Source organism: Rana temporaria, chromosome 6 (assembly GCF_905171775.1).
Source record: "Rana temporaria chromosome 6, aRanTem1.1, whole genome shotgun sequence".
NCBI lineage: Eukaryota > Metazoa > Chordata > Amphibia > Anura > Ranidae > Rana > Rana temporaria.
The window spans coordinates 59706793-59719793 of record NC_053494.1 but is presented as its reverse complement, the minus strand read 5'-3'; the positions used below and the strand labels follow the sequence as shown (position 1 = coordinate 59719793).

At 41.0% G+C, this 13001-nt stretch overlaps 1 protein-coding gene across 1 annotated transcript in view; it reads right to left on the bottom strand.

Annotated features, from left to right (window-relative positions):
- Nucleotides 1-12161: 12161 nt before the first annotated feature.
- GDE1 (glycerophosphodiester phosphodiesterase 1) overlaps nucleotides 12162-13001 on the bottom strand; it is a 43468-nt gene continuing 42628 nt past the window's right edge. Inside the window, exon 6 of the mRNA XM_040356888.1 lies at nucleotides 12162-12444. Coding sequence (XP_040212822.1) covers nucleotides 12297-12444 — 148 coding nt within the window. The 3' untranslated portion in view covers nucleotides 12162-12296. The remainder of the gene's footprint in view (nucleotides 12445-13001) is intronic.

Below are 13001 nucleotides of genomic sequence, written 5' to 3'. Positions count from 1 at the left end.
ACGTAACTAATACGAATTCATCCGAAGTTACGAATTATCCAAAACAACGAATGCTTCATCTAAAAGAATGGAACGTAATGATCTAATAATAATAAATAATAATAAAAAGTTTTTATTATTATTTATTATTAATTTGTTCCTTTCCATTAGTTTAGATGCGGTATTCGTTATTTCGCATAATTCGTAACTTCAGATAAATTTGTATTCGTTACATTCACTAACAGCCAAATTTGAAAGGAAATGCCAATACCTATAATTTAATAGTTATTATTAATTAGTTAGCTATTATTTCGAATTTTACTGATCTCTTTTTTTTCAGATTTTCGAGTTTTGGAATTTCGTATTTTTAGAACATTTTAAAATTCTGAATTTCCCAATTTTCGAAAAAAGCAAAAATACGAATGAATTTTTTGGGAATGCACATGTCTAGTAGGTAGATATAACACGTTTATTTTAGGGAAAGAGAACACCCTTTATAACCACGTTATAGATTCTGTTGAAGTAATTTTAAGAGACCCTGCTCTCTTGGAAAACTTACAGATGATGCCTTCAGTCATATTGTGTTTTGATGCTCTTGAAAATGTCATTTGACAAGTCTCAAGAATGTCTTTTGTCTGTTTGCACATGTACAGGATTTTGTGGCTCAAAGCTTGGTCTACTGAACAAAATTGTAAGAAACATCTTCTATGCATGCCCTTTGATGGCAAAATCATCTTTGGAGAATTCCTTTGCAAATCCATCTAGGAAGTTACCTTAGGTAAGGTACTCTTAGGCCTGGTTCACACCTATGCATTTTTTAGTGCATTTTCAGTTTCTCTAAACTACACTACGGTCTATTTAACATGGTTTCCTATGGATGTAGTTCACATCTGTGCATTTTATGGAAAGGGCAAGGGACTTTTTTTCCATTTTTTTTGTTCAATAGACTTCACTGGATCAAAAATGTGTATTGGGCATGGTTATGCATTTCCACTAGGTTAAACAAAGAGGCCACGGCCGAAAATGCATAACCATGCCCATTTACGTCACATGACATCTCCATCTTGCTTTGAAAAAGCGTATCCAGTGCCACATTTAAAGCTAGTGTAAGTGAGCCCTAGGAGATAATTACCACTGAAGTCAAGGTAGGAATTGAACTCAGAGGGGTCAGTGGTTTCAACTTCAGCATCTTGCCACTATGATTTTGCAGTGGGATATGGTAAATATACAAAGTACTTGCAGAGGTATTGGCAAAATGTTATTCATTACTATTGGATAGTTTCTTTAAGGTGTTTTATTAGTTGCAAAATATATAACAAAAGTTATAAATGTCTGTCAGATTTATATTTCTGTCTACAATACCACTGATGAGACTTTCCCTTACTTCTGGTCTCTGCAACATCTATATAAGAATAGAGGGTGCAGTCGTCAAGGAGAACAGAAGGCATGTGTAGCGCTCACCCAGAAGGAGCCACTGGTGATCAGGTTCCCCATTCTACAGTCAGGCAACACGTACTGTATTTATCGCGGTATAACGCGCTCCCGCGTATACCGCGCACCCCTAAAGTTGCCCCCGAAATTCCTGTTAAAAAAAATGTTATATGATTTTATTACTTACAGTTTTGGTGTCTTCCCAGCGTCCATCGTCTGGTCCGGCGTCCATCTGCGGCCTCGATGGTGTCCTCCCGGCTTCTCCAGCGCGCCCCTCAAGTCGAGTCCCCGCTTCCCGCGCTCAGTTCGAACGCCTCCGCCGACATATACCGAGTGCAGTACACTCGGGTACATTCGGCAAGGCTCGGCGTCGCTCGCGCTCTGTGAGGTTTATGCGTGAGCACGAGCGAAGCCGAGCCTAGCCGAATGTACCCGAGTGTATTGCACTCGGTATATGTCGGCGCAGGATTTCAAACTGAGCGCGGGAAGCGGCTATCGGCGTATATCGCACACCCACGATTTTCCCCTTATTTTAAGGGGAATATAGTGCGCGATATACGCCGATAAATACGGTATTCTCGACACTTTCCCCAAATACAAGGAAAAGTATTTGAGCTTGTTTTTTTATGTTTTAATAGGGGTAGTAATTTGGATGGGGAATAGGAATTATGGGATGCCCAACTTGATAGCAACACAAATCAGGGACAACTTCCTTCCTATGTACAACTCAGATTGATCTCCTCTACTTCTCTATGTACAACCCTGATTGATCTCACTCCCAGGAATCTCTGATAGCCCCTTTCAAATAATTTCCACTTTTGAAAGAAGCACAAGTTGTAGTTTGCATACAAGAGTGACTCCATCTGTACTGTAGACACTGACCTCAGGAACTACTAGACCACCTGGCTGCTACTGAAGATTTCCCAGGGCAAGGTAAAGGAAAGTTTTAACACTGTTGTCCAAAAAGGCTTGCTACATGTGACAGTTTGTCAAGTTCTTGACCATGCTGAAGAACTCACACTGTCCTCTTTGCTCTGCTCTGCAGTGGTTCTCCTCAAGGGCCACCAACAATTTCCTCATCACTTCATCTTCCACCCGCCTCCCGACTCAGCAAAGAGACACAAGTCTAGCCCCTACATGCAAAGGTGGCTCCAAAGGATGCTGCAAGAGAGAGGAGCCACCCTAAAACCTAAGACAGCAGTCATGGCACCAGCTTAAACAGGAACATAGGCAAGGGTTAAAGGATGAAAATATTGAACACTCAGTAGGTGATTAAATCAACTGCTAAAAGTGCCAAAAAAACTGAGGGTTTCATATCACTTCACCACTTCATGTCCGGACTGTTTCACCTCCTTTCAGTTCATGTCATTTTTCAGCACTGTCGCAATTTTTTCGAGACAGGGCTTTCTTTCGGTTATATTTACTGTGATTCCAAACCTTGTTTTTTTATCATTTCAAATAAGCATAAATGTCATACTTACCTGCTGTATGCAATGATTTTGCACAGAGCAGCCTTAAACCTCCTCTTCTGGGTTCCCCTGCCGACACTCCTGGCTCCTCCTCTATAGGCGAGTTCCCCTATAACAAGGTGTTGCCCCTGCTTTCTTCTTATAGGATTGGATTGACAGCAGCAAGAGCAGATGGCTCCCACTGCTGCCTCTCTGTCCTGTGAGGAGAGAGAGAGCTGGGAGAGCCGCTGCTCTCGGGCACAGCACTGGATTGAGATCAGACTCAGGAAAGTACTTGGAAAGGGCTGGTTGGGGGGAGGATCCTAATCACAGAAGGTTTATTACCTTAATGCAGAGATAACATTGAGGCACAAGAGCAGACAGATCAAGTCCACCTATCAGTTTTGCAGGTGGACCCGATCAGACCCTCCATTGTTCTCTATGGAGCAGTGGGTGTAAACAGACATGTGTCCTTTTACACCCGCTGACATCCGACCTGATAAAAACAGAGGAATGGGGATGTGATCCGTTTAAATCTGACCATCCACAGCCACAGAGGAGAGTGGGCTGTGTTTACTCTGAATAAGTAGAGCGGACACGGACCAGCCATCTGCCTGCCCTGGAAGGGGCCTTAGTTTAAAAAAAACACCTTTAGAACCACTTTAATCCCCACTTTTTTTTACCTGTATAAAAAATACAGAAAACTTTGAAAAAAATAAAAATAAAGTTTCGGTTTTTGTTATGAAATTTACCAAAAAAAATATCTTTATTCATAAATTTAAGCCAACATTTATGCTGCTACATTTCTTTGGGAAAAATAACGCAAATTAGTGTGAAAGTTATAGTCTACAAACTATGGCATATGCAGTATGCATGTGACAACACCGAAGAAATTATACTTTTCTACAATGTAAAGTAGTGAGTGTACAGCTTGTATAACAGTGTAAATTTTATGTCCCCTTAACCACTTAAGCCCCGGACCAATATGCAGCCTAAAGACCCAAGGTGTTTTTACAGTTCGGGACTGCGTTGCTTTAACAGACAATTGCGCGGTCGTGCGACGTGGTTCCCAAACAAAATTGGCGTCCTTTTTCCCCCACAAATAGAGCTTTCTTTTGGTGGTATTTGATCACCTCTGCGGTTTTTATTTTTTGCGCTATAAACAAAAATAAAGCGACAATTTTGAAAAAAATTCAATATTTTTAACTTTTTGCTATAATAAATATCCCCCAAAAACATATATAACATTTTTTTTTTCCTCAGTTTAGGCCGATATGTATTCTTCTACCTATTTTTGGCAAATATAAATGAAATATAAATGAAATAAAATCGCAATAAGCGTTTATCGATTGGTTTGCGCAAAATTTATAGCGTTTACAAAATAGGGGATAGTTTTATTGCATTTTTATTTTTTTTACTACTAATGGCGGCGATCAGCGATTTTTTTCGTGACTGCGACATTATGGCGGACACTTCGGACAATTTTGACACATTTTTGGGACCATTGTCATTTTCACAGCAAAAAATGCATTTAAATTGCATTCTTTATTGTGAAAATGACAGTTGCAGTTTGGGAGTTAACCACAGGTGGCGCTGTAGGATTTAGTGTACACTTAGTGTGTGTTTACAACTGTAGGGGGGTGTGGCTGTAGGAATGACGTCATCGATCGAGTCTCCCCTATAAAGGGGATCACTCGATCGATGCAGCGCCATAGTGAAGCACGGGGAAGCTGTGTTTACATACGGCTCTCCCAGTTCTTCAGCTCCGGGGAGCGATCGCGACGGAGCGGCTAGAAACAAATAGCCGCGCTGTCGTCCCGGATCGCTCCGCGAGGAAACCCGACCGCCGCGTGTAGCGGGGGGGGGGGGTCCCGATTGGACCTCCGACCCAGATCTAGGCAGGCACGTACAGGTACGTTGATGTGCCTGTCCGTGCCATTCTGCCGACGTATATCTACATGAGGCGGTCGGGAAGTGGTTAAGATAACGCAACACACAGCCATTAATGTCTAAACCACTGGCAACAAAAGTGAATACACCCCTAAGTGAAAATGTCCAAATTGGGCCCAACTAGCCATTTTCCCTCCCAGGTATCATGTGACTCGTGTTACAAGGTCTCAGGTGTGCATGGGGAGCAGGTGTGGTAAATTTGGCGTTATCACTCTCACTCTCTCATACTGGTCACTGGAAGTTCAACATGGCACCTCACGGCAAAGAACTAAGGATCTAAAAAAAAAAAAAAGAATTGCTGATCGACATAAAGATGGCCTAGGCTTTAAGAAGATTGGCAAGACCCTAAATCTGAGCTGCAGCACAGTAGCCAAGACCATACAGCAGTTTATCAGGACAGGTTCCACTCAGAACAGGCCTCACTATGGTCGACCAAATAAATCGAGTGCACGTGCTCAGCATCATATCCAGAGGTTGTCTTTGGGAAATAGAGGCATTAGTGCTGCCAGACTTGCCGCCGAGGTTGAAGGGGTGGGGGGTCAGCCTGTCAGTGATAAGACCATATGCCGCACACTGCATCAAATTGGTCTGCATGGCTGTCATCCCAGAAGGAAGCCTCTTCCAAAAATTATGCACAAGGAAGCCCGCAAACAGTTTGCTGAAGACAAGCAGACTAAGGACATGGATTACTGGAACCATGTCCTGTGGTCTGATGAGACCAAGATAAACTTATTTGGTTTAGATGGTGTCAAGCGTGTGTGGTGGCAACCAGGTGAGGAGTACAAAGACAAATGTGTCTTGCCTACAGTCTAGCATGGTGGTGGGAGTGTCATGGTCTGGGGCTGCATGAGTGCTGCTGGCACTGGGGGCCTACAGTTCATTGAGGGAACCATGAATGCCAACATGTTCTGTGACATAATAAGGAAAGAGCATAATCCCCTCCCTTCGGAGACTCGGCGGCAGGGCAGTATTCCAACATTATAATGACCCCAAACACTACTCCAAGATGACCCCTGCAGTACTAAAGAAGCTGAGGGTAAAGGTGATGGACTGGCCAAGTATGTCTCCAGACCCAAACCCTATTGAGCATCCTCAAACGGAAGGTGGAGGAATGCAAGTTCTCCAACATCCACCAGCTCCATGATGTCGTCAAGGAGAAGTGGAAGAGGACTCCAGTGGCAACCTGTAAAGCTTTTATGAACTCCATGCCCAAGAGGGTAAAGGCAATGCTGGAAACTAATGGTGGCCACACAAAATATTGACACTGTGGTCCCAATTTGGACATTTTCCCTTAGGGGGTGTACTCACTTTTGCTGCCGACGGTTTAGACATTAATGGCTGTGTTTTGTTATTTTGATGGGGACAGCAAATGTACACTGTTATACAAGCTGTACACTCACTACTTTACATTGTAGCAAAGTGTAATTTCTTCAGTGTTGTCACATGAAAAGATATAATAAAATATTTACAAAAATGTAAAAGGTGTGTATTCACTTTTGTGACATATACATATTATATATATATATATTATATATATATATATATATATATATATATATATATATATATATATATATATATATATATATATATATATATATAAACACACACATACACAGTATTTTTTTTTTTTTAACTGGTCAGTTCTGATGTACTAGCTGTCTCATTTCTTGAGGCCCAAACATGCCAGGACAGAAAAAATTACCCCCCAAATTACCTTTTTTGGAAAGTAGGCAGTACATATTTTATAATAATAGGCGTGGTGAGGTTTTTGAAGTAATTTTTTTGCACAAAAAAAAAATTATGGAAAATTAAGAAATTCAATAAAATTTGTTTTTTTTTACAAACTTATCATTTTAACAAGTTATTTCTCATACACAGAATAGGCATAGTTACAATTACATCCCAAAACGCATTCAGCTACGCCTGCCAAGAATGGGGATACCATGTGTGGGACTTTTTCACAGCCTAGAGGCATAAAGAGGCTCAAAATCCAAGGAGCACCTTCAGGCTTTCTAGAGGCATAAATGATGCATCTAGTTTCCAAACTACCTATCACATTTTTGGAGGCCCTGGAGCACCAGGACAGTAGAAACACCAACAAAATGACCACATTTTGGAAAGCAAACACCCCAACATATTCTCTAAAGGCATAATGAGTTTCTTGAAAATATAATTTTTGGTCAAAAACTTTTGAAAAATTCAGAAATAAAATCAATTTATTTTATTTGTTATTTTTACACAAAGTTGTCAATTTGTAAATTTCATCCCAAAATACATTCTGCTTTTCACTATTTGCACTGATAACAGACATTTTATCTTGTGTATCACACAAATCAACCAATTGTGTCAAAATAATTGTACTGCAATAGTCGCGTCTGTACAAGTGGTCATGGAATATAACTTAGTGTAACATCACCTATAGCAGTCCCTGTACCTATAAGTCAAGCAAGCCTAGCCTACTGGTACATGGCTGCCCCAAAAATGCCATATTCACTGGCCAGCAAGTACAAGAGGCTAAAGAAGGCAAAAATAAAAGAGTTCATGTCATTCCAGGAGTGCAGCTGTCTGCAGGAGATGGCTCGGAATGTTATCTGACAGGAATGTAGTCAGTCGCACGTGCAGATAGGTCAGTTCAGGCAGTGACATCGTCCGCAAACAAGCAGAGGATTCGTCCAGGGAGCAAGCAGAAATGTGGTCAATAAACAGGCCAGTATCAGTAAAGGCAACAGGCAAAGGCAACACTGCCCTTGTGTGGCAGTGATCGGGAACACAGTTTCTGGTGACACACTGACTGGGGGTGTGGTGAGCTGAGAACTGTGACTGGCTGCACTATTAGGGCTCATTCACATGTGAGGTTTAGGGAGGGGCGATAAAACCTTGCAGTTGAGCCGCAGTTGTAAAGCCCCTCAACCGCAACCCCCGTCAGCTGCAGAGGCAGCAGCCAGGGGTGTAGACATACCGCAGCTACAATGTTTTGCTCGCATCGGTGGCAGGGTTTGACCCATTCAAGTGAATGGGGGTATTTGTGCGTGATCCTCAGTGTCCTGTAGACACAGCAGTCACAGATCGTGCAGCTGTGCACTCCTGAGAGCACACATAAGAAGGCAGTGTAGACACTCACTGGAACACACAAATTGTGCCGTGAACGAAGCCCGAATGAACCAAAAATGTAAACCTTTACGAGACAAATGCTGTACCCAAAATTCTGAACACAATCATTGACATTTTATGTTAACAGAACAATTAACAATAATTCACAGTAGATTCTGCTAGAAATAATATGTACATTATAGGCCTAATTATTGGGTAATAGTGTGAAGGTTGTCTTCTCTTTACAACTGCACTGATGGCCTTACGCTCTTCCTGCTGAAAGATGGTTGTACTTTTAGTCCAGCTAGTATTAGAAGATTAAAAAAAACATGGGTTCACAATGGTAGACAAAAGCAGACGGTCTGAAAGCAAATTGTATTTAGACTGCCCTGCAGTAAAAAGAATGACGAATTGCATAAATAAAAAAAAATAAAAAAAAGAGGGCAAGCATCAATTTTGCAACGCATTCATATCAGCCAGGTGTTACACTATTGGTAAAAAGTGAAACCATCTTTCTAGATCCCAACTTAATCCAATGTAATGAATGGCGAAATTATGAATAGACCCAAGTATCAGGAGAAATTGGATTACATACCCTACTGAGCGATTTAGAGGAAACATATGCACTCAGCTCTCTTTCCCTTCAAACATGTGACCTTCTAAATTAGTCAATTATCCCAGACTGCCAAAAAGTATGCAGGAGGAGATATCCAAGAGACCCTTATTGGCAAACTCTTCAGGAGGAACTAGTTTGTCCTCAAATTATAGCTTTTGGTCTGTAAAATAGCAGAGACCCCTACAGAGACTGCTTCAGAGACACAAGAAGTGAGAGACGCCTCAGAACTGTACTAAGGAATTCTATCAAAAACAAATAATACAATTTTAAAGTGGATAAGGCCACCTTGTGTGTAATGTTATATTTATCTTCCAGAGCCCTGCTGTAATGGCAGTCTCTTCCTCTTGTCCACCCTGATTTTTGTCCATCAGAGACCAAATCATTTAGGGTGGAATCTTTCTAAGAGCACAAGAGGCACAAGAGCTGAGCGATTGTACTTTATAAGAAGGAGGAACTTGGCAAGTGAGGTAAACTTAAAGTGTCACTAAAGGAAAAAACTTTTTTGCTGAAATGACTGTTTACAGGGTATAGAGACATAAAAGTTAACTGATTCCTTTTAAAAATGATTAAAAATAGATTAAATTCAATCATATAATGTGCCTCTAGTTTCACTTTCACTTTTAAACTGGTTTCATGTTTATGTGAAGTAAAGAGACCCACAGAACAAAAACAAACAAATCCAGGGCAGTGTTTTGTTTTTAAAATGAATCTGATTGGTTCTGAGGAGTTTTAGACACACAGCTTGGACCACAGTAAAAAGCTGCTATGAGATTTTTCATAAGGAGCCAGACAAGCAGGAAGTGTGGAGATCACAGCAGAATTACAGCAACTTCAAAGCAAAAACGAACAATGAGGACATGAAACCAGTACTGCAGTAAGGTAAAGGAAGCTATTTAGCTAAAAAAAAAAAAATCCTTTAGTGATCCTTTAAAGCTGAACTCCAGCTTTTCATACACTTTACATACACTTACACAAAGCTTTAAGCTCAAAGCCAAAAAGGAAAAATGTACTACATTGACAGCTTACTGATCTTTAGATGTTGTGGCTGCATTTGTTTTTTAGGCTTTTAACCTTTTTTTTTTTTACTTGTTGATCTGGCTAGGTCAAGACAAACCATTTAACACTGACAAGCATGATTACAAGGTCAGGGCCAGATTCACATAGAACGTATCCCATTTACGTTACACCGCCGCAAGTTTACAGCGTAAGTGCCTGATTCACAAAGCACTTGCCTGTAAACTTGCGGCGGCGTAGCATAAATCCCCCCTGGCGCAAGCCCGCCTAATTCAAATGGCGCGGGCACCATTTAAATTAGGCGCGTTCCCGCGCCAAACGTACTGCGCATACTTCGTCCGTAAAATTACCCGACGTGCATTGCGCTAAATGATGTCGCAAGGACGTCATTGGTTTCGACGTTAACGTAAATGGCGTCCAGCGCCATTCACGGACGACTTACGCAAACGACGTGAATTTTAAAATTTCAACGCGGGAACGACGGCCATACTTAACATTGGCTAGACCACCTAGAGGGCAACATTAGTTTTACGCCACGTATCTCGACGGAACCAACGTAAATTTAGAGCGACAGGAAAAGCGTACGTTCGTGAATCGGCGTAACTAGTCACTAGCCGACCGCAATGGAATCGCCACCTAGCGGCCGGCCTAGAATTGCAGCCAAAGATCCGACGGTGTAAGTCAATTACACCTGTCGGATCTTTGTGAGAACTATGCGTAACCTGATTCTATGAATCAGGCGCATAGTTACGACGGGCGGATCTCAGAGATACGACGGAGTATCAGGAGATACGCCGTCGTATCTCTTTTGTGAATCTGGTCCTCAGCTTTTATACATTTATGTAAAACCTGCACGTTTAGGAGATATTTCCACTACCTATAGGCAAGTCTTATTCTAGGCTTACCTATAGGTAAAAGTCACAATCAGAGGTTTACAACCACTTTAAAGTGTTGCTGGCATTCAGCTTTAATTTGTTGGTCCAGTCCATGTAAATTTGCTTGCGCATCTAACACTGCTCTTTACACAGGTTGACAATGCTGCTGTACAGAGGTGGCTCTATTACTTCTCCATGGAGTGGAGCTGCCCTAAAACAGAAAGTGTGTTACTGGCTGGATTACCAAATGTAAAAGAAAAAAAAGCCTTAAAAAAAGGACACAAATGCAGACACCACATTTAAGAGCTAGTAAACTGCAATATATATATTTTTTGGGGGTTTTATATATACTTCATAGTAGCCTTCCAATCTAAAAAGCATATACTAGTTTTATTTTCCTACAAAACCTCCTGTGAAAGAGGTAACCGAAATTAAGACTCATTAAAATTAAATGTACACACTAAGGGCCCTGATCTTGTGCTATATTAAAGGCGCTACAACTTGATCCAACGTTACCAAGAAGTTATCAGTACTCCGCTCAGGTTCCAGCGGGCAGTAGCCTTATTTATCTATAATTATTGATATAATTGTTTTTTACACTACAGTCATATGGATTGGACTTTCGGTTACCTCTTAAGAGTGTATTGATCATTCTGTACTGATATACTATGTTTATCCTAACAAAACTTGTTAAATTGAAACATTTTTGAATAAAAATCTATTGAAAAAAAAAATGAAATGTACACAAAACATTAGCTATATAGTAAACAGGCTTCAAATGCAGGGGTAACCCAAAGCCACCAATTTGTGTAAGCATCCTGGTAGTGAGAGGCCTCTGCAGTGATAAGCATACTCCAACACCAAAGCATAGAGTAAAAATGGTGAATGTTTCTCTGCTTGAGCTCTCTTTATATCCCATGGTCATGTACAGTGCATGCACACTGACTCTGAAAGATCCAGCTCCCAGCAAGCTTCTAAATACAAAAGGTGTTAGTAAAAAATATGGTCCCTCAGCATCTGATGTCATTTTACCTGCTATGTTATTTGAGGAGGATGACTAGGAAAGCAGGTTTTAGGTAGAGAGTTTTCATTCTAATAAATTGTTTTCCTACATCATTTCTCTAAATTTATTTTTGCAAAGCAACCACATTTTCTCCATTGGTCAATAATAAAAAATAAAAAGTCAACATACTGGTTGGATTAATAGCTGTCAATAGACTTTCTAATGGACACTTTGGAGTTAATTTACTAAAGCAAGAGAGTGCAAAAATGAGTCACAATTCTGACCAATCAGAAACCAATCAGCTTCTAACTGTGCTTGTTGAATTATATTTTAGCAATAAAACCTGGAAGCTGATTGGTTTGTCTGCAGAATAGTGACTAATTTTGCACTCTCTAGCTTTAATAAATAAACCCCTTTATATCTAGGAAAGCGTTGTACATACTCACATCATTGGTAAAGTGTTGACAAATTTCAGTGCTCGGTCTATATATCAGCGAGGGCAGGCTGTATTAGGTGCCATAGTTTCTCTCTGAAACTTAGTCCTACCCCCCCCCCCCCCCCTACAGCCAAGCCCCACCACATGGAATTTAACTTACAAATGCCAGAACCTTTTTGGCTATAAAAAGCTGTAGCATTTGACATCTGAATAAAAGTGGTAGGGCATAACTCCAGAAAATGGATCATCTCCAGGCACAAAGCACCTGCTATAGGTGCTTGCAGGCACCACAAATCGCTGCACTTTACCAGGTATGTTTCAAAGTTTATACACTTTAAAGGGCTTAAAAAGTTCACTTGGACATATGCACAAAATAAATTAAGTGATAGAGATTCTTCTCTTTAATAGCACCCTAGAAAACAGGCTTAGAGGTTTCCCCTCAGTGGTCATGTTAGTAGTGAGGCTCACAGTCTTCTACCATGCTGTCGGTGATGTAGTTACTGTGCAGGAGGTGTTCATAATATAACTTCTCAGTGGCTGTATTAACTGTCCAAGCCACAACTTCAATGCCTCTGTTATTCCACTTCTCCACATAGTTTCTGCAAGGGAGAAAAGCACATTTAAGTTTTATACTTGACGGATACTGGATAGCACACTTTTACTTTCAACTGTCAATATATAATTCTAGAAGACCCAGAGCATTAAAAGGATGAGGTTTGGGTTCACAGCGAATTATGGAAGTTTGAGATTTGCAGCTCTGAGTTTATGTACAGATTCATCGGGATAACTTTTGGCATAAGACAGCTCCTCACTATAAAATGGCTGGTAGGACAGTAGCGGCCACGTCTATAGGGGGGTGCAGGGGCGCCGTCCACCCAAAGTTACTCATTAAAGAAAAACTAAATGTTTTTTTTTTTAAACATGTCCCTTTAAGTGTGTGCAGGGGGGCAGGCGCCGGACACAGAGGTGCTATGGGAAGCATTACATTATCGCAATTATGTGATTGCGGGCAAGCAAATCTATCGGCTGGCGTTTAGACTGCCCATGGAGCGCAAAGCTCTGCACTCTCCACACTCCCACTCTGGCATTATGTGTCCTGTGGTGGTTAGTGATTGACAGGTCCGTAGGACATAGGGCGGTGCTTTTATCGGACCAG